Source organism: Myotis myotis, unplaced genomic scaffold (genome assembly GCF_014108235.1).
Source record: "Myotis myotis isolate mMyoMyo1 unplaced genomic scaffold, mMyoMyo1.p scaffold_m19_p_15, whole genome shotgun sequence".
In the NCBI taxonomy this organism is placed as follows: Eukaryota; Metazoa; Chordata; class Mammalia; order Chiroptera; family Vespertilionidae; genus Myotis; species Myotis myotis.
The window spans coordinates 39,745,435-39,764,960 of NW_023416319.1; the positions used below are offsets into that span (position 1 = coordinate 39,745,435).

Here is a 19,526-nt window from a genome sequence, read left to right on the forward strand (position 1 = left end):
CAGCAATGATAAGAGACAATCATTGATTGGCTGCCTTCTGCACACCCCACACTGGGGATCAAGCCCGCATCCTGGGCATGTCCCCTGACTACGAATTGAACCGTGATCTCCTGGTGCATAGGTCAATGCTCAACCACTGAGACATGTCGGCCAGTCCGAATATGATTTCTTAATGGGTATAAGGTTTCTCTTCTGATGATGAAAATATTCTAGAATTAGATAAGAGTCAGTTTTTGACAGCATTGTGAATGTACTAAAAACCACAGTAATATATAATTTTAAATGGTAACATTGAATTTTACTTTATTAGAATTTGATCTCAGTATAAATTTTTTTTAAAATATATTTTATTGATTTTTTACAGAGAGGAAGGGAGAGAGATAGAGAGTTAGAAACATCGATGAGAGAGAAACATCGATCAGCCGCCTCCTGCACATCTCCTACTGGGGATGTGCCCGCAACCCAGGTACATGCCCTTGACCGGAATCGAACCTAGGACCCTTCAGTCCGCAGGCCGACGCTCTATCCACTGAGCCAAACCGGTTTCGGCCTCAGTATAAATTTTTAAAAGGAATTGTATCACTACCCACTCACCAGAGTGACCAAATTAAAAGACAGTAAATACTAATTGTTAATGAGAATGTAGAAGAATTGGAGCTCTCATAATCATTGGCTGAAAGTGTATTGATAACCACTTTAGAAAAAGTTTTGCCCTATGTACTAAAGTTGAAGATATACAGACATATTCACACACTTTAGCACCCAGCATTTTCACTCCACACAATGCATATAATAAAACTATAAGAGTATACTTGTAATAGTCAAAAACTAGAAATAACTTAAATGTCCATCTACAGTTGAAAGATCAATATAATGAGTTACTATACAAAACCATGAATTACAAGTGTTCTTAACAAGTTGTGAACTTCCAATGGCTCATAGTGAGATATTTAAATGGATAAATCTCACAAATATAATTTTGAGTGAAAGGCAGTCAGTTACGTAGTTTGATAATAAGCAAAAGAAATCTATGATGTCAAAGCAATGGTTTGCCTTTGGCACTTGAATGATGATTCGAAGGAAATTTCTTGATTGGATTCTTGGCATATACATGTTCTTTCAGGAAAATTCAACATTATATACTTAGGATTTATACATTTTCTACTTCAGTGCACTTTGCATTAAAATAACAGAAGTTGCCCCATGAAATGGTACCAATTTATAATTATTTAACAGGCAAGAGAGTATAATAGTTTCTACTTTTTTTTCCTTTCTCTCTACACACCTCTTACTGGTATTTTATGACTTCTCTGAACATGTAAAAGTGAAAATAATATTCTCTGGGGCTTCACATTTATTTTCTCTTTAATTGTTAAGTTCCAATGGCTCTTATTCAGATATTTAAATGGATAATATGAATATTTGCTGTGTTTGTTTTACAGGCAGATTTTAAAAACAAAGCAGTAAATGGCCCCAAGTCAGTATCCATGGACTACAGTGGATGTGGTCATGGGGAAGAAAAAAGATTGGAATTGAACCCACATCCCCCTGAAAATGTAACTGAAAATGAAGAAAGTATGACAGGTATTGAAGTGGAGAAGTGGACACAGAGCAAGAAATCACATTTAACAGATCAAGTCAAAGGAGAGTTTAAGGCAATTGTGACAGAAGGTGAAAAACTGGGAAACTCTGAAGATGACACGAAAAAAGTCCTACCTGACCCTCAAAATTTGTTTGCACAAACGGTAAAAAATGGCATTAAAAATGTACACTACTTACCAACGGAAACAGATGTGTCTTTTAAAAAATTCAACATTGAAGAATTTGGCAAGGTGTCCGAAAACAATTCCTGTAAACCCCTGATAGACACTGCAAACCAGAACAATGCCATGAGCTCCATTGCTGCTAATGCAAGCAGCGATCATCTTATGGGGAGAAGCAATGTTTTAGTCTTCCAGAAGCCTGTCTCTGAGTCTTTTCCTGATCCTGCAGACTTCAACTGCATGAGTCCTACGAGTACACGTACTGAAAGTGATCAACCAAAATCTCTAGAAAATATACCAACTTCAGAACCAATACACGGATCTCCAGTTCAACAAAATCTTCTATCCCTAGTGACAGATAGGACATTAACGCAGGAGCAAGTGGATGTTATAGAAGCTTTGGCTCAGCTTTCAAAACCCCCTGCAGAAAATTCCTCACCATCAACATCTGAGAAGGATGAAGAAAACGAGCAGATGTCAGCTAGTTTGTTTAATAACTGTAGAGCGTCAATCTATTCTGTAACAAAAGGCCTCAAAGAACCGTGTTTGCAGGGGGAGCCTCAAAGCCTTCACCACTGCCCATCTGTAGAAAAGCAAAGTTCGTGCCACACCGTGGTGTTCAATGGCCAGAGTCACATTTCCATGTCACATAACAGTGCAGCTACTGACCAAGTATCCCCGAAGCCACAGGAATATTCAAAAGCAAAAAATTCCACATCTCTTTTTACACCAAATTCTAGTTCATCTGAAATTGACACCAATAAAAATGCTGTTCATAATAGCAGTATTCTTGACAGTTGTTTAGAAAATTTGCATGAGTTGCCATCCACAAGTGGTGAATTGGGGTCCTGCAACCAGTTCCTGGACAGCAGCAAAAAGTTAGACTCAAAGGATGAGCCATCATCATGTCAAGATGCAGTTCATAGTCAAATAGAGGAAGATGTTGCTAACCAGTTAACACAACTTGCATCAGTAATTGAATTCAGTTATACAAAACCAGAGCAAACAAATGTTGAAAGTACATCAACAAACCTTGTGTATAATGTGCAAAAACACAGTCAGGAGAAGAACACAATAAAACCGAAACCACGTTCCAGTTTAAAAAATAACCATGGCTCATCAACAAAGCAAAAGAACAAAACCCGGAAAAAGACAAAATCTGCTCCATCCAGAGAACGGCGGAAAAAGAAGCCTGCAGTCACAAGTTGTCAAGAAAATGATCAGAAAAAGCAGGAAAAGTTGTCATATGAGTATAATAAGTTACATGACATTTGGATAGCGTCTAAATTTCAAAGATTTGGTCAAATTGGTCCACGTGATTTTCCTATTCATTTGGGAAAAATTCCTCCTGTAACCCACGTACGGACAACACTTACTCAAGCAAGTTTAGCATTAAAACACAAGAAATTATTTCCTCCACTGGCTCAGATAAAATTTGAGCGAAATTCTGGATTAGCACAGGAAGAAATGATGAATGTTGATCCGCTGCATCCTCACTCCATATTCCATTTACAAACAGAATCCAATGGGCAGGCGTTTACAGAAGAAGTTTCTAATTCTCAGGTACAGCCCATCGTGCATGTCAGTCAGGAAGCTCACCCTGTACTCCAGTCCTCCTCTCCCACCAATCAGTGTGCTCATGTGATGGCTGACCATGACCAAACACAGTTCCAGCAGGATGTGGAAGACCAACTCATGCATCAGACGCTGCCAGCATTGCCTAGTGTCTCTCATGAGACCCCATCATCGGACCCAGGACAAGTGCTCACGAATGTAAATGTAGAACGTTCAGGTGGAATCACAGTCGTTTCTACCACAAATGAAGACGTGTTTTTATCTAGTGTTGGAGCATCCGAAGTTTCCCCAATAGAAAACGCACATAATTTTCATAATTATGCCATGAACTTTTTAACTAATTCTACAAGAAACCTGGTGTCCACAACGAAAGATTCTGAATTGCCAATCTGCAACTGCCTTGGTAAGTGCATGTGTATGGTGTGTGTGTTTCTCCTTTTACCTGCATTAATTGCCTCCAGTCATGGCCAAATCAAGTTTTGTTTGTTGTATTTTATATGTGGCATTTTGGCCCTATTCATATTCTAGCGAAGGTGGACTACATAATTCTATACTACACATTTTTCTGCCAGACCTTTAATGATGCTGCTCAGGTGAATTCGAAATTCAACTCATAATCAGGAAACTTTCTCAAGTGGACAATTAGCTGATTTCATTCCAGGCTAAATGTCTCAAATTGTTTATTCTGAATATTATAAGAATGAATTTTTTTAATACTGTATTACAGTTTGTTCCTATATTTAAAAAAATGCCTGGCCGGCATGGCTCAGTGGTTGAGCACAAAAGGATTTCCAAGCTATAAGCTTTTGCTTAAAATATTTTTTTTATTGTGAGATATAATATGCATACAGAGAATATAAAATATATGTACAAACTAACAAATGACCATAAAAATTTTCTGTAATTGCTACCTCCAGTCAAGAACTATAACTGAGATATTTCTTTTTTAGTGCCTAGTGCTTTTATGCTCTGTTATATAATTCATAATACTGACTAGTTGAAGAATTTGCAAACCTATTGGAGTTTTAAAATATTGAATTGATTGCCCTGGCCATTGTGGCTCAGTTGGTTTGATGTCCTCTGGTGCGCCCAAAGGTTGCTGGTTTGATTACCAGTGAAGGTACTTGCCCAGGATATGGCCTTGATCACCAGTAGGGGGTGTGTAGGAGACAGTCAATCAATGTCTTGCTATCACATAGATGTTTCTCTTTCTCTCTAAAAATCAATTTTAAAATCTTTAAAAAATATTACAGTAGCCCTAACCGGTTTGGCTCAGTGGATGGAGCATCGGCCTGCGGACTCAAGGGTCCCGGGTTTAATTCTGGTCAAGGGCATGTACCTTGGTTGCGGGCACATCCCCAGTGGGGGGTGTGCAGGAGACAGCTGATCAATGCTTCTCTCTCATTGATGTTTCTAACTCTATCCCTCTCCCTTCCTCTCTGTAAAAAATCAATAAAATATATATTTTTTTAAAAATATTACAGTACTAAAGGACTAAGCTCGAATTCAGAGACAGGCAATCCAAACCCTAGTCTATGTTTGTAATATTCACCATCTGTTGCTTAAAAATCTGAAGTCAAATAGTATAAGTGATTTTCTAAATATCATGACAAATGGAAAAAAGATCTGTAAAATTTATATACCTGAGATAGTCTAATGATACCATTTGCATTAGCTTCAATAGGATGATTGTCTAGTTTCAAGACTCTTTCCTTACACATAGTAACTAGTCACAGTGTAGGAGTTCAGACAGCGAGGCATCAAAGTTTATTGAGTATCTACAATGATCACGGAACTGTGTTTTCCTATAATAATTCCATGTGAGGTTATTGTGCTCATTCTATAGAAATAGGAACTTAAAAGAAGAGAAACAAAAAGCAGACTCGCTCAGGAATCATCCCAAGTGGGACCATCACATTTAAGGGTAAAGGGCTCCCCTGGAGGTATTAGGTTCTAGCAAAATAAGGGCAGTAGCCTCTATCGAGGTCAGGGTTCCTCAAACTTATTGCTATTGGGGTTTTCCACCATATAAACATCTCCTAACTTATTTAACCTATCACGTACTTACAGATGTTAAGGTGTTCTCTCTCTCTCTCGATATTACAAATAATTGTAACTAGGAACATTCTTGTGTACATTTGCATTATAAATACATAATTGTGCAATTGTAGACTAGAACAGATCCTTAGTGGTGAAATTGTTGGGCTCAAATTGTTGGATTCTGAAACTATGCTTTTAGAGGGAACAATTCTTTATTGTAGGGAGACATGCATTGTCACGGTTTAGTGGCATTGCTGGCCTACACACACACACCCCTGCCCAGTTGTCACAGCCAAAAACATTGTCAAATGTTCCATCAAGGAAAATTCACCCTTCATTAAGAACCAGTATTCTAGATAACTAGTAATAAATTGAAATCTATTCAATAGATCTTGCTGCAGAAGCCACAGAACTTAATCTCAAATTGTATTTGGTGCCCAATCAAAATAGTTCAATGATGACATTGTGGTGTAGGTGGGTATACCCTGGCCAATAATATTTAATTCCACAATGACTCTAATTAGGCATGATTCAAGAGACCAACTTAGAAACACTGTTTTCTAATAAATCTGTAATTCACAAAAATTCAAATAGTACAGAACTGTGATGCAAACATCTTCTAAAAATAAAACCTGTTACTTTTTCTACATGAATTAACATTATACTGATTTTAAATTGGTTTCAAATTTTGAAAAATTTAAGACTTTTAAAACACTGTATTTTTGCAATTTGCTTCTCTACCTTAAGAATTTAGTACACCTGAAACTAATACAAAATAATAGAATGCATACTGTAATTGAAAAAAATAAAAATGTTCTTTTATAATTTTTTAGATTTTTTCAGTGATTGTAAATATTATCATATTGTTTTTAATAGCTTTATTGTTTTCCACCATATAAACATCTCCTAACTTATTTAACCTATCACTTACTTACAGATGTTAAGGTTTTCTCTCTCTCTCTCTCGATATTACAAATAATTGTAACTAGGAACATTCTTGTGTACATTTGCATTATAAATACATAATTGTGCAATTGTAGACTAGAACAGATCCTTAGTGGTGAAATTGTTGGGCTCAAATTGTTGGATTCTGAAACTATGCTTTTAAATATATTGTTCTTGGATAAATTTGAATTTTATACCTCAATTATTAATAGATTTCTTAAAAGCAAGAAATTAAGAGAATAAATATGACCCACTTCTTAAAATATATTCCCCCTCCTTCCCCCCTCTGATTCTCAGAGGAAGAATGAATTAGGAACATAAAGTTAAATTTAGGGCTCATTGCCCTACACTTTAATGGCTAAAGCTTACCAAAACCTTGTCAAGATTCATTGTTCTGAATTGGAAAAAAAACACACCCCAAAAGTATAAAAATAGCACTTCCTTGCCCCTACGCAGTTCTGTAAAACTTTGGGTCTAATAATCTTATTCCTTCCACAGATCGAGTTATACAAAAAGAAAAAGGCCCATATTATACGCACCTTGGGGCAGGACCAAATGTTGCCGCTGTCAGGGAAATCATGGAGACTAGGTGAGGAAATACGCTTCCCTGTTAAAATACTGTGGACCAGACTCGATGCAGAGAAATTACCCCTGGGAACAAACATGAGATGAATGGAACACCTTCAGGAGTATGAGATGGATGTTTCTTAGGGCCCAGGAAGAAAATCGCTTGCTGGTGTCCCTGCTCAGTCACTCATCACAGGAGGCACTGGGCACCCAACAACACACTTTAAAGCAAGGCTGTCTTCGTTAAATTCAGAAATATTCACTTTTTATATTATTGTATCATAATAGTAGAAATAGTTCAAATTACCTCTATCAACACCATTCACATTCTTTTTGTCTGTCTGGGAGCCAGGCCATTTTTAAAGAGTGATCTTTAAGGATAAGTAAACAATTGGATATAGCAAAATATCTGCCACACAAAATTAAGTTTTTAACAATAGTAAATAATGACAAGTGTTTGATTTTTATACTTCTGTAAAGCCATACCTTATGCATATTAAGATGTTAAAAGTATATATTGCAATTATTTTCTTTTCACTGTGTTTTATACTCAGGTATGGGCAAAAAGGAAGTGCAGTAAGAATAGAAAAAGTAATATATACCGGAAAAGAAGCGAAAAGCTCTCATGGATGTCCTGTCGCTAAGTGGGTAAGTATTTTGTATTTATACATTTTTCAAAATGGGATTTTTCCACGTATAAAAATTTGTTTTTGCCGAAACCGGCTTGGCTCAGTGGATAGAGCGTCGGCCTGCGGACTGAAAGGTCCCAGGTTCGATTCCGGTCTAGGGCATGTACCTGGGTTGCGGGCATATCCCCAGTGGGAGATGTGCAGGAGGCAGCTGATCGATGTTTCTCTCTCGTCGATGTTTCTAACTCTCTATCTCTCTCTCCCTTCCTCTCTGTAAAAAATCAATAAAATATATATATATAAAAAAAAATTTGTTTTCATTGATTTTAGAGAGAGAAGGAAGAGGAATAGGGAGATAGAAACATTGATGAGAGACAAACATCAATTGGTAACCTCCTGCCATAGAGTTTACATATTTCTGGTTTTCCAATTTATTTCTCTTGTATATCTGAGATGTACAATCATGTAATTTATCCTCCTTTCCAAATTGTATCCTTTTAACTTTTTTCATTTAATATACTTAGTCTACCAGACTAACTCCAATTTTATATTCCTTATTTTGTTCTCATTAGTGAGAACTTTGCAGGGGATTCTCATGATGAACGAACATTCAGGAAAGGCTTCTCCGGGAGGGGAACATCTAAACTGAGATCTGAGTGACAGAAAGGAGACCTGAATATGCAAAGAATACCCCCAAGAATGTAGGAAAGAGCATGTATAAGCAAAGAACATGTGTACAGGTCAAGGAAGAGAGTACATTCCTCATTAATCTTAGAGGGCCAGTGAAGTTGAGGAGGTAACGAACAGAAGCCGGTGAGGGTATGAAGGTAGATAGAAACCAGAGCATGAATGGTTTCATAGGTCATGGTGAGGAATTAGAGTTTTAGTTTACACAGAACCGGAAGCCTGTGATGTATTTTAATTAGGGGTGTGTTATCGGACTGATTTATGCTTTTAAAAAGGGCATTCTGAGAAGATAATTGATAAAGTCTGTATTCGTTACCTGTTGCTACTTAGTGGCTGTGTGCTAATGGCCTCATTTCCTTAAAAGACATCTTAAAGTGCTTTCTCCCGTTAGAGCATCTTGGTTTCCCCCAGAGTGAGTCAATCAAAGGAAAACACAGAGGAAGCCACAATGTCTCTTGTGACATTAGCCTTGGAAGTTGCTACACAATAAGCCCTATTCAATGCAGGAGGAACTATGCAAGGACATAAATACCAAGTGGTGGTGATCATTGGGGATATCTTGGAGACTTGACTAATATGTTATCTTCACTAAACACCAACATGTAAGAATACTAAATTGGCTCAGCCGGTGCTGCCCAGTGGTTGAGCATCAACCAATGAGATGAACCAAGAGGTCATGGTTCAGTTCATGGTCAGACGGACTTGATCCCTGGCAGGAGGCAACTGATCAATCAATGCCTAGGTTATGGGCTCATTCCCCAGTGTAGGAGGCAACCAATGTTTCTATCTCTCCCTCTTCCTTCCTTTCTGAAATCAACAAAAATATGTTTTGTTTTTTTTTAAAAAGAATACTACATTGCTTAGGAAAATATATCTGTCCTAGCCCTATCTGATATATCCCATACCTACTACATCTATCCTGTTTAGCCCTGTCTTCTCTCAAGGGGAAATCCTTGATTTTCTGAATCTTTATTTACAAAATAATTCACATAATACCTTGCACATTTGCTGAATTAAACGGCAGGGTTTTATTCTCAATATTTGGCACTGATAATTTAAATATTATCTATATATGTTCATTATTTCTGAGTGATTTACTTATTTGTCTATTAAGTAGCAAAGGGTAAAAATATCCTCAGGACATCAGGTAGCTTTCGTTGGAGTGAGTGATCCAAAAAAACAATGTAGCTGGGTTGTTTTGAGATTTTTAAAACATATATATTTTTATTAACTTCAGAGAGGAAGGAAGAAGGAGAGAGATATAAACATCAATAATGAGAGAGAATCATTGATTGACTGCCTCCTGCATGCTCCCCACTGGGGATCAAGCTTGCAACCCGGGCATGTGTCCATGACTGGAATCGAACCTGGAACCCTTTAGTCCACAGGTTGATGCTCTATACATTGAGCCAAAGCAGCTAGGGCAGTGTTGGGATTTTAAATGATCCTTCCTGCTTTTGAAAATTTATGTAATGCAATAAGGATACTTACATTGATAGAATTTTGGTATATATATATATATATATATTTTTTTTTTTTAATTAAAACAAGTATGAAGCCTGCAGCCTAAAGATTTTGATAACAACTTTCTGTTAAAGTCCTCTTTTGGTATAATTCTTCTTCAAGGGTTCTTAGGTACAAAGAAGAGTATTTAGCATTTTCCATGCAGCAGCTGCAGCAAAATTAATTTCTTATTTTCCCTTTGCATTATTCAGATTACATGGAATATTTTTATATATAGTAATATTTTGATATATAGTAATAAATATCTGGCCCTTTTCACAAAGAGAATCCAAGGATAAGGAATAAAATAAAAAATTTGATATCTACTAATGACAATTCAAAAGTTTAATTTTGATAACAAAACCAAGCGTTAATTCTACATATCTGATAATTAATGAAGTAGGTTTCAAATGAAGATGGACGTTAGAAAAATCATAATGTTAATCAAACTTCTTGCAAACTTTCCAACTTATCTTATTTAAAATACTTATTTTGCTAATTTACCCAATAAATGTTCTCTTATAAAAAAATAAATAAATATTCGTATTGTTCATTGTTAGTACCTGGAGCAATGCCACGCACAGAGTCAACACTTACTAAGTTTTTGGTTAGTGAATGAATGTGGAACTTAAGAATATTTTAGAATACTGAATTTTAAAAAAATTGTTATCTTGAAATAGTATTGCTGTGGTATTCATTATTAGTTTTTTTTTTCTGAGGCATGGAAAAGTTTTGAGTATTCGAACTAATAGTCTGCTATAGTTGTTTACCCCACACTTTTGAACTACTGATAGAAATTAAATGAAAAATTGAGTGAAAGGATTAGGTTTCTGAATAATTAAGTCCTACATATGGATGCTCTATACAGGATTTTTTTTAAAGGGGGTTTTATAAATAAAATGGAGATAAATCATTTAAAGTAAGGAATCTAGTAAATGTTCAACTAATGGATTTCATTGCCCCAAATACAGTTTCACCTTGCATAGTATGCATTTGTCATGTATTTACCATTAAACTAACTTAAACATTAATGTGATTTTATGTAAAATCGTTCATGTCTCTGTGCAGACTTATATTTGTTAATAATTGGTTGGATTCATATACATATATATATTTTTAAATTGCACATGCTTTTATTTATTTATTTTTTTAGACATATTTTTATTGATTTCAGAGAGGAAGGGAAAGGGAGAGATAGGAACATTGATCCTGAGAGAGAATCATTGACTCACTGCCTCAATCCTGGGGATTGAGTCCACAACCTGGGCATGTGCCCTTGACCAGAATTGAACCTGGGACCCTTCAGTCTGCAAGCCAATGCTGTATCCACTGAGCCAAACCCAGTAGGGCTTCTTTTATATTTTTATTGTGCTACACTTGCCTCCTTGTCTTGAAAGAGTGGGTAATTGCTTCTCTTTTTAGGGGTTACAGGCAGAAAGTCTATCAGCAAATTCTGACTGGGCAGCAAAACTTTCTGAGCCACTCTCACATTATCCTTAATACTGTTTTCTTCCTTCCTTGGAATGTTTCTTTTCCAGGTGGTCATTAACACTCACCCAAAATTGTTAGCCTTTGGCCGACGTTTCACACTCTTCTTCTCTACTGTCACTTTGCATTTGGTCAGGGACTAGTTATATCTTCCCTTAGATTTGGGTGATACAGTCTTTTGGATATACTATGCTCTATTATCTCCTTACACCAGTGATGGCGAACCTATGACACGTGTGTCAGAGGTGACACGCGAACTCATTTTTTTTGGTTGATTTTTGTTTGTTAAATGGCATTTAAATATATAAAACAAATATCAAACATATAAGTCTTTGTTTTACTATGGTTGCAAATATCAAAAAATTTCTATGTGTGACACGGCACCAGAGTTAAGTTAGGGTTTTTCAAAATGCTGACATGCCGAGCTCAAAAGGTTCGCCATCACTGCTTAACACTATTCGCCCCTCCCCAGTTGAGCTTTGCAGTGATGGCAGGACCAGGGAGGAGAATTCAAACCCGCTGTCCAGATAGCGCCTATGGCAGAGCAATTCACACTAATATTTTCCCCCCTAGATTTGTACAATAACATAAACTTTCCTATTTTTTTTCCTTTGTTCTAAAGCTGTGCCTAATCCCCGACTTGATTGTCTTTGGCCTGTACCATGGTGCTGCTTGTATCTGTGCCCAAATTTGGCACCTCTTTCTATATTAACATGTCCATGTAATAAAGGTCGCTGGGGTTCTGGTTTACTTGGGAGAAAACCATTTTATGCTTCAGCGATGAAAATTAGGGAAAAGCTAGTAAGCTGATGTTGTCAGTGATGTTAAACTGACTTTTTTCACTTTGTTTTTGTTATAAAACACTTTTCTTTACTTAAACCTATTGTCTGGTAACATACTAGTAGAACTACTTTTATGTTAGCTTAGTGGCATAGAGTTCATTTTTAAGGGAACTTTTTATTCAACTATCTATATATATGAAAGCCTAAGTGACTGTTACAACCGAACAGTCAGAATGACCAGTCGACCAGTCGCTATGATGTGCACTGACCACCAGAGGGCAGATGCTCAACACAGGAACTGCTCCCTGGTGGTCAGTGCACTCCCACAGCCAACCTCCGTGGTCCCTCTTCCCTGCTAGCCAGCCCCCCTGATAGGCCCCGATCGCTGGCCAGTCCGATGGACCCCATCGTGCACAAATTCATGCACCAGGCCTCTAGTAATGTACATAAAGAAAACTACACAAGACATAAATGTTCAGTTGTACAAAGAGAGCACACCAATGTAATCTCCACCCAGATCAAGAAATAAATCATTACCCCCAAAGGATGAAATTCATTTTATTATAATATATATAGGTAGCTTTAAATTACCTTAATGGGTGGGGTGTTTTTGTTTTGTTGATCACCATCATTTTGCGTTGAAAATTTAAGTCTACTTTGTCTTTGACATGATTGTTGATAAACTCAACAGTGATCTCCGGCAATCCCACACTTGATTTCAGAGTTGCTCCTAGCTATGATGTTTTATAAATACATTTTTATTGATTTCATATATAGAGAGAGACGGAAAGATCAATGATGAGAGAGAATCATTCATCGGGTGTTCCCTACTCACCCCACACTGGTGATGAAGCCCATGACCCTGGTATGTGCCCCTACCGAGAATTGAACCACAAGCTCCTGGTTCATAGGTCGTCGCTCAGCCACTGAGCCAAACTGGCAAGAAGGGCACATCTTCCTAATCTTGACAGTGCTTTGGATATGGATACTAATTGGTTTTTCTACATTTACATACTTATTAATTCACATTAATTTACTTAGGATATTACCTGAAACTAAATATGCATTGACTATTCATTGTTCCACAGATTTACTTTAACTGAGAAGATATTTTTTCCAATACAAGAAATGCCCCCATTCTTCATCCTCAGGTTATGCAAAGACTTATTCTTTGCTCTTCTTGTATCATTTCTGACAGAGTCCTGTCCTTCACATCATAGAAGTTGGTACTTTCGCCGAAACCGGTTTGGCTCAGTGGATAGAGCGTCGGCCTGTGGACTGAAAGGTCCCAGGTTCGATTCCGGTCAAGGGCATGTACCTGGGTTGTGGGCACATCCCCAGTAGGAGATGTGCAGGAGGCGGCTGATCGATGTTTCTCTCTCATCGATGTTTCTAACTCTCTATCTCTCTCCCTTCCTCTCTGTAAAAAATCAATAAAATATAAAAAAAGAAAAGCCATTAAAAAAAAAAAAAAAAAGAAGTTGGTACTTTCCATCCAGATACCTGCCTGTAGCTTGTCTCTTGCACTATGTATGTCCCCACTGACCCAGTCACCCTGTCCTGGAGCTTGTTTTCCAATACCGAGGACCATGAACACCAAAGTCCCAAAACTTTGGCCAGCACCAAAACAATATTTTTTAACTTATTATTTTATAGTAATTTCAGTCTTACTCAAAAGTTGCTTGAATAGTACAGAGATTTTCTGATATGCTTTATCTTTCTCTTTTCTTCCTTCTCTCTCCTTTGCTCTTCCTCCTATTTTTCCTGAATACCCTAATAGCAATTTGTAAACATAATGCCTTTTACCATAAATACATTGGTGTGTTTTCAAAACAAGGACATTTCTTAACCACAATAAATTGTCTTTCATAGCTACTATTATTAAAATCTTACATAAAATTAGAACAATTATTAATCCTAATACAAGATTAATATGTAATCTTTAGGTTTTATATCCAATAACATCCTTTATGGGAAAAGAAAACATTTTTTGTCCTGATTCAGAATCCTGTCCAGGATCACTTGTTTACATTTATTTGTTGTCTGTCACATTAAAAAAATATACATTTTATTAATTTCATTGAGGAAGGGCGGGAGAGAGAGAGAGAGAGAGAGAGAGAAAGAAACATCATTGATGAAAGAGAATTATTAATTGGCTGCTGCCTACATGCCCTGCACTGGGGAGCAAGCCTCAAACTCATGCCAACACTAATGGGTTCATTGGACCTCAGGACCTGATTCCTTTCCTATAGAGAAATTATCACTGATGAATTTTTTAAAATATATTTTATTGATTTTTTACAGAGAGGAAGGGAGAGAGATAGAGAGCTAGAAACATCGATGAGAGAGGACCATCGATCAGCTGCCTCCTGCACATCTCCTACTGGGGATGTGCCTGCAACCCAGGTACATGCCCTTGACTGGAATCGAACCTGGGACCTTTCAATCCGCAAGCCGATGCTCTATCCACTGTGCCAAACCGGTTTCGGCTACTGATGAATTTTACAAGTTCTCTTCTGTATAGAATAAAAAACTTTTCTACAGATTTACTGCTTTTGCAAATTGGTGCTCAAACTAGGCTCTTCTGAAACTGTTTTTTAACTATGAGCAACTTTTCAAACTTGAGAGCATCGGGTCTTCATTTATCTCTCCAAATCTGATTGCAGTAATATATGCCCCTCTGATATTTGCTTTTGCTGTTTAAATCTTTAGAAATTAATAGGAAGGAGATAAGATTAGACGTCACAATAATTTCGACCCAGAACTCTCTTATTCAAATAACTTGAGGCTGTGTGCACGAGATTCCTACACTGGGTGGGGGTTGGGGAGGTTGTTCCCAGCAGTCGAGGAACCCTCAGGGTATGTCCAACTGACAGCTTAGGACGTCCAGCGGGGAACAGCCCTAAGCAGGTAGTTGGACATCCTTAGCGCTGCTGCAGAGGCGGGGTTCCCACCACTTGCAGCTGTGCTCACCAGTCATGAGCCCTGCTTCTGGGCTTCTGGCTGAGCTGTGCTCCCCCTGTGGTAGCCCACTGACCATCAGGGGGCAACTCCTGCCTTGAGCGTCTGCCCCCTGGTGGTCAGTGTGTGTCATGGTGACCAGTCGTTTTGCTGTTTGGTGAATTTGCACATTACCCTTTTATTATATAAGATTTTATTTTTAAAATTTATTTTATTGATTTTTTTTTACAGAGAGGAAGGGCGGGGGGGATAGAGTTAGAAACATAGATGAGCCGAACCGGTTTGGCTCAGTGGATAGAGTCTCGGCCTGCGGACTCAGGGGTCCCGGGTTGGATTCCGGTCAAGGGCATGTACCTTGGTTGCGGGCATATCCCCAGTGGGGGGCGTGCAGGAGGCAGCTGATCGATCTCTCTCATCGATGTTTCTGGCTCTCTATCCCTCTCCCTTGTTCTCTGTAAAAAAATTAATAAAATAAAATTAAAAAGAAACATAGATGAGAGAGAAACATTGATCAGCTGTCTTCAAGGTACATGCCCTTGACCAGAATCAAACCTGGGACCCTTCAGTCCGCAGGCCGGCGCTCTATCCACTGAACCAAACCGGTTAGTGCTATCATGTAAGATTTTTAAAGATCAAGTGAAAAATCCCAGATGCAGGTTTTAAACATGGATCAGAATGTGGAAATATTAAGAGCGATAGCAATAGAATGGATTTTTAAATAGATTGTAATCAGAAAGTGAAGTTATTACTTTTACATGTATTCACATTGTTTTGAAGATCTCCAGAGCTTTTTTTCTTGCAAACATGAAACTCTATACCTATTGAATAACTCCTCGTTTCCCATTACCCCAGCTCCTGATAATTACCATTACAATTTTCATTTCTATTTCATTGACTACTTTAGATAAATCATATAGGTGGAATCAATCATATAGTATTTGTCTTTTTGCAACTGACCTATTTCTCTGATTCTGAGTATCATTTCCTAAAGTTTCATCCACGTTTTTGCATTTGAAATGATTTCCTTTTTAAGTACGAATAATATCCCATTTTGTGTATATATAAATGTTGTTTTTGTTTATCCATTCATTTGTTAATGGACATTTGGGCTTCTTCCACTGTGAATATGGATATGGAATCATCTGTTCAAGACCCTGCTATATTAATTCTTTTGTATATATACCCAGCACTCTATTTGTGGGTTGTTCTTTTAGCAACTTCCACAATTTCTATAGTGGTTTGCTCCATTTTATAAACCCACCAACATATGTAGTGCTTTTAAAACACTTTTACTTTGCTAATAATCTTAACTATATTTTCTTAAGCTCATCATCTGTTTGGATGTTCTATTCTGTTCTGCCTATTTAATGGTGTTTCTATTACTCATTTGCAGAAGTTCTTTATTTTGGATAAGAATATTTTATCAATTATATATATAACATAAATATTTCTCTCACTGTATTGCTTGCTTGCCTTATCTTTTGCCTGTTAATGTTCTCAATGAAGATATGTTTTTAATTTAAAAATAATCTAGCTTAACTTTTTCCTTTATAACAATTAAATTTGGTGTTTTATTTTTTTTTTTATTTTTTTTTTTTTTAAATATATTTTATTGATTTTTTACAGAGAGGAAGGGAGAGAGATAGAGAGCCAGAAACATCGATGAGAGAGAAACATCGATCAGCCGCCTCCTGCACATCTCCTACTGGGGATGTGCCCGCAACCCAGGCACATGCCCTTGACCGGAATCGAACCCGGGACCCCCCAGTCCGCAGGCCGACGCTCTATCCACTGAGCCAAACCGGTTTCGGCTGGTGTTTTATTTTTAATGTTTTACCTGCTCCCAGGTCATGAAGATATTTTCTTTTAAAAACTTCTTGCTTTGTCTTTCATTTTTTAGATCTACAATATAACTCAAGTTACATATGTGAAGTAAGGGTCAAGATTCATTTTCTTCTATATGGATATCTACACAGTACTGTTCATTGAAAAGACTTTTTGCATTGTCCCATTTGTCCTAAGTCAGATGATCATTTTTATACTGATCTCCTGAACTCACTATTCTATTCCATTAATCTCTTTATCTGTCATTGTACTAATTTGAAACTAACTTAATTACCATAGTTTTGCAATAATTGATCTTGATTCCTCTGCCGTTTCTTGGCTCTTATTGTTCCTTTGCATTTTTATAGAAACAAGTTTGTCAATTTTCACCCAAACCAAAACCAGCTGATAGGATTTTGATTGGGATTGCATCAAATCAAAACATCAATTTGGGAAAATTGACATTAATAGTGACTCATCCATCAACATGGTATCTCTATTTATTTACGTCATCTTTAATGTATTTACCGTTGTCAGAGCTCTTTTGCTCAGTTTTGACTGCTCTGAAAAAACACGAGGCTGGATAGATTGTACAGAACAGAAATTTATTTATCCTAGTGATGGGCTTTGGAAGTCTGAGATTAGGGAGCCTGCATGGTCGGTTGAGGACTCTCTTCTCTTTGTGTCTTCACATGATTGAAGGAGCTCAGAGCTCCATGGGGTCTCTCTATACACCAATCCCATTCATGCAGGCTTTCTGTCTATGACCTAATCGCCTTCCAAAGGCCCCTCCTCCTAGTACAATCACATTGGTATTTAGGGTTTAATCTGTGAATTTTGGATAGACCCGACTATCCATGTCATAGTAAGACTTAAGCGATTTATTGAACCCACATCTGAATTTTGAGACTCATGCTTTATTTTCTGTTGCTTATTGAAGGAAATTTGTAAAAAAAAATCTGATAAAGCCAAATGCCATGAATAAACAACATTTTAGCATTTTCCATATGAAGAACGGATCAGTAGAACTTTGTTGTAGTCTTGACAACTTGAAAGTTATCAGGTAGCATTTTGTTTGACACCGTATATATAATTTTGTACTTTTTGAAACAAATATATTCTTATTTGTTTATACAGGACATATAAACATAAAAAACATTTTAATATAAATAATAGGGTTTAGGGCAGGGGTGGGCAAACTTTTTGACTCGAGGGCCACAATGGGTTCTTAAAGTGGACCGGAGGGCCGGAACAAAAGCATGGATGGAGTGTTTTTGTGAACTAATATAAATTCAAAGTAAACATCATTACATAAAAGGGTACGGTCTTTTTTTTTTTTTTTTTTTTTTTTTTTTTTTTTTTTAGTTTTATTCATTTCAAACGGGCCAGATCCAGCCCGCAGGCCGTAGTTTGTCCACGGCTGGTTTAGGGGGAAGATTCTAAAGCCAGCTCTCCTCAAAGGATGCCTTGGTAGCAATGATTGTTAACCATCTGGAGACAGAAAAATGTGATTGTGTAAATAACATCTTAATACCCTATGGGTATAATATAATGTAAGTTAAATGGATAAATACTCAAAATGATTGTTGTGTTTTACATTCACCATGGCAGCTGGACACTCTAATCTTAGGATAAAATAGGTGTGATAAACCCTGATGACAATGTGGAGAAAAATCACAGGATCGTCGCTTTCTATGTTCATTATTCTATTTAGTCAACCATCCGCTCAAGGAAAAGATCCATAACTTTCTTCAGATGCTAAATTTGATGACTCAAGTTTATTGTTAATGTTAGCAATCCGTGATTATTTTTCTCTAGCTAGATTTGTCCTGTTGTGACATTTGTGTAAGAGAAGTTAGTTAGGCTCTTCCCCACAGCATCCTCTGGTACCTCTTTTGCATACCTGTATCAACAGTGACAAAAACAGAGTGCTTGGGTCTACTTTTACAAATGATAACCACATGCCTCAGACTTCTTTTCTGTGAGTTATTTGGAGAAAGCTAGGAGGACAACTGAAGGTCCTATAGGCGACAACTCCTTGTGAAACAGTAATTTTGAAAGATAAAATGCACTACAGAGCTTTAAAAGCAATAGTCGTTGTGTTTAACTTTTTGTTTCTTGAGTTCCATCAGTGAATACATTCTGTTTTTGCAGGTTTTAAGAAGAAGCAGCGAAGAAGAGAAGGTTCTTTGCTTGGTTCGGCAGCGTACAGGCCACCACTGTCCTACAGCAGTGACAGTGGTGCTGATCCTGGTATGGGATGGCATTCCCCTTCCCATGGCAGACAGATTGTATACGGAGCTTACCCAAAACCTGAGGACGTACAATGGGCATCCCACAGACCGAAGATGCACGCTCAATGAAAAGTAATCATATCTATTTTGTACTGTCTTGACATTCAGGTTTCTATTATATAATGTTAAATTGTTAATGAATTACCAACTATATATATGGGACAACAAGATTTTAGCTATTGTGTAACTAAAAATAGTGACCATTTCTTTAGAGAAAGACATAATTTCATAGGGAGTTAAGACCATTTTAGGATATCCTGCCTTCGAATATTCTTTTACTGATTCTTTCTTGGATATCTCATCCCACTCACCTCAAGTATCTGGAGCAGACTGGTTTTTCCATAAAGGAAAAGCTTCCTCCACAGGGAACTGTACCACTTTGCATTTCCTCCAGCAATGCGAGAGAGTATCTGTTTTTTTAATCTTCAACCTTATTTGTGTCTCAATTTTGAATGGTATGTAAGGATA

At 37.2% G+C, this 19,526-nt stretch overlaps 1 protein-coding gene across 1 annotated transcript; it reads left to right on the forward strand.

Annotated features, from left to right (window-relative positions):
- The first annotated feature begins 1,451 nt into the window (after nt 1-1,451).
- LOC118670330 (methylcytosine dioxygenase TET1-like) lies at nt 1,452-19,134 on the forward strand. The gene is made up of 4 exons (XM_036337383.1): nt 1,452-3,741; nt 6,822-6,912; nt 7,445-7,538; nt 18,919-19,134. Exons 1-4 carry the CDS (start codon nt 1,488-1,490, stop codon nt 19,132-19,134), a joined length of 2,655 nt encoding a protein of 884 aa, XP_036193276.1. The 5' UTR covers nt 1,452-1,487.
- Nucleotides 19,135-19,526: the final 392 nt, after the last annotated feature.

Coding starts and splice junctions, on each gene's coding strand:
- LOC118670330 (XM_036337383.1), top strand. CDS start 1,488: ATGGACTACAGTGGATGTGGTCATGGGGAAGAAAAAAGATTGGAATTG. Junction 6,913..7,444: donor AGGGAAATCATGGAGACTAG/GTGAGGAAATAC, acceptor TTTTATACTCAG/GTATGGGCAAAAAGGAAGTG. Junction 7,539..18,918: donor GATGTCCTGTCGCTAAGTGG/GTAAGTATTTTG, acceptor CTGTTTTTGCAG/GTTTTAAGAAGAAGCAGCGA.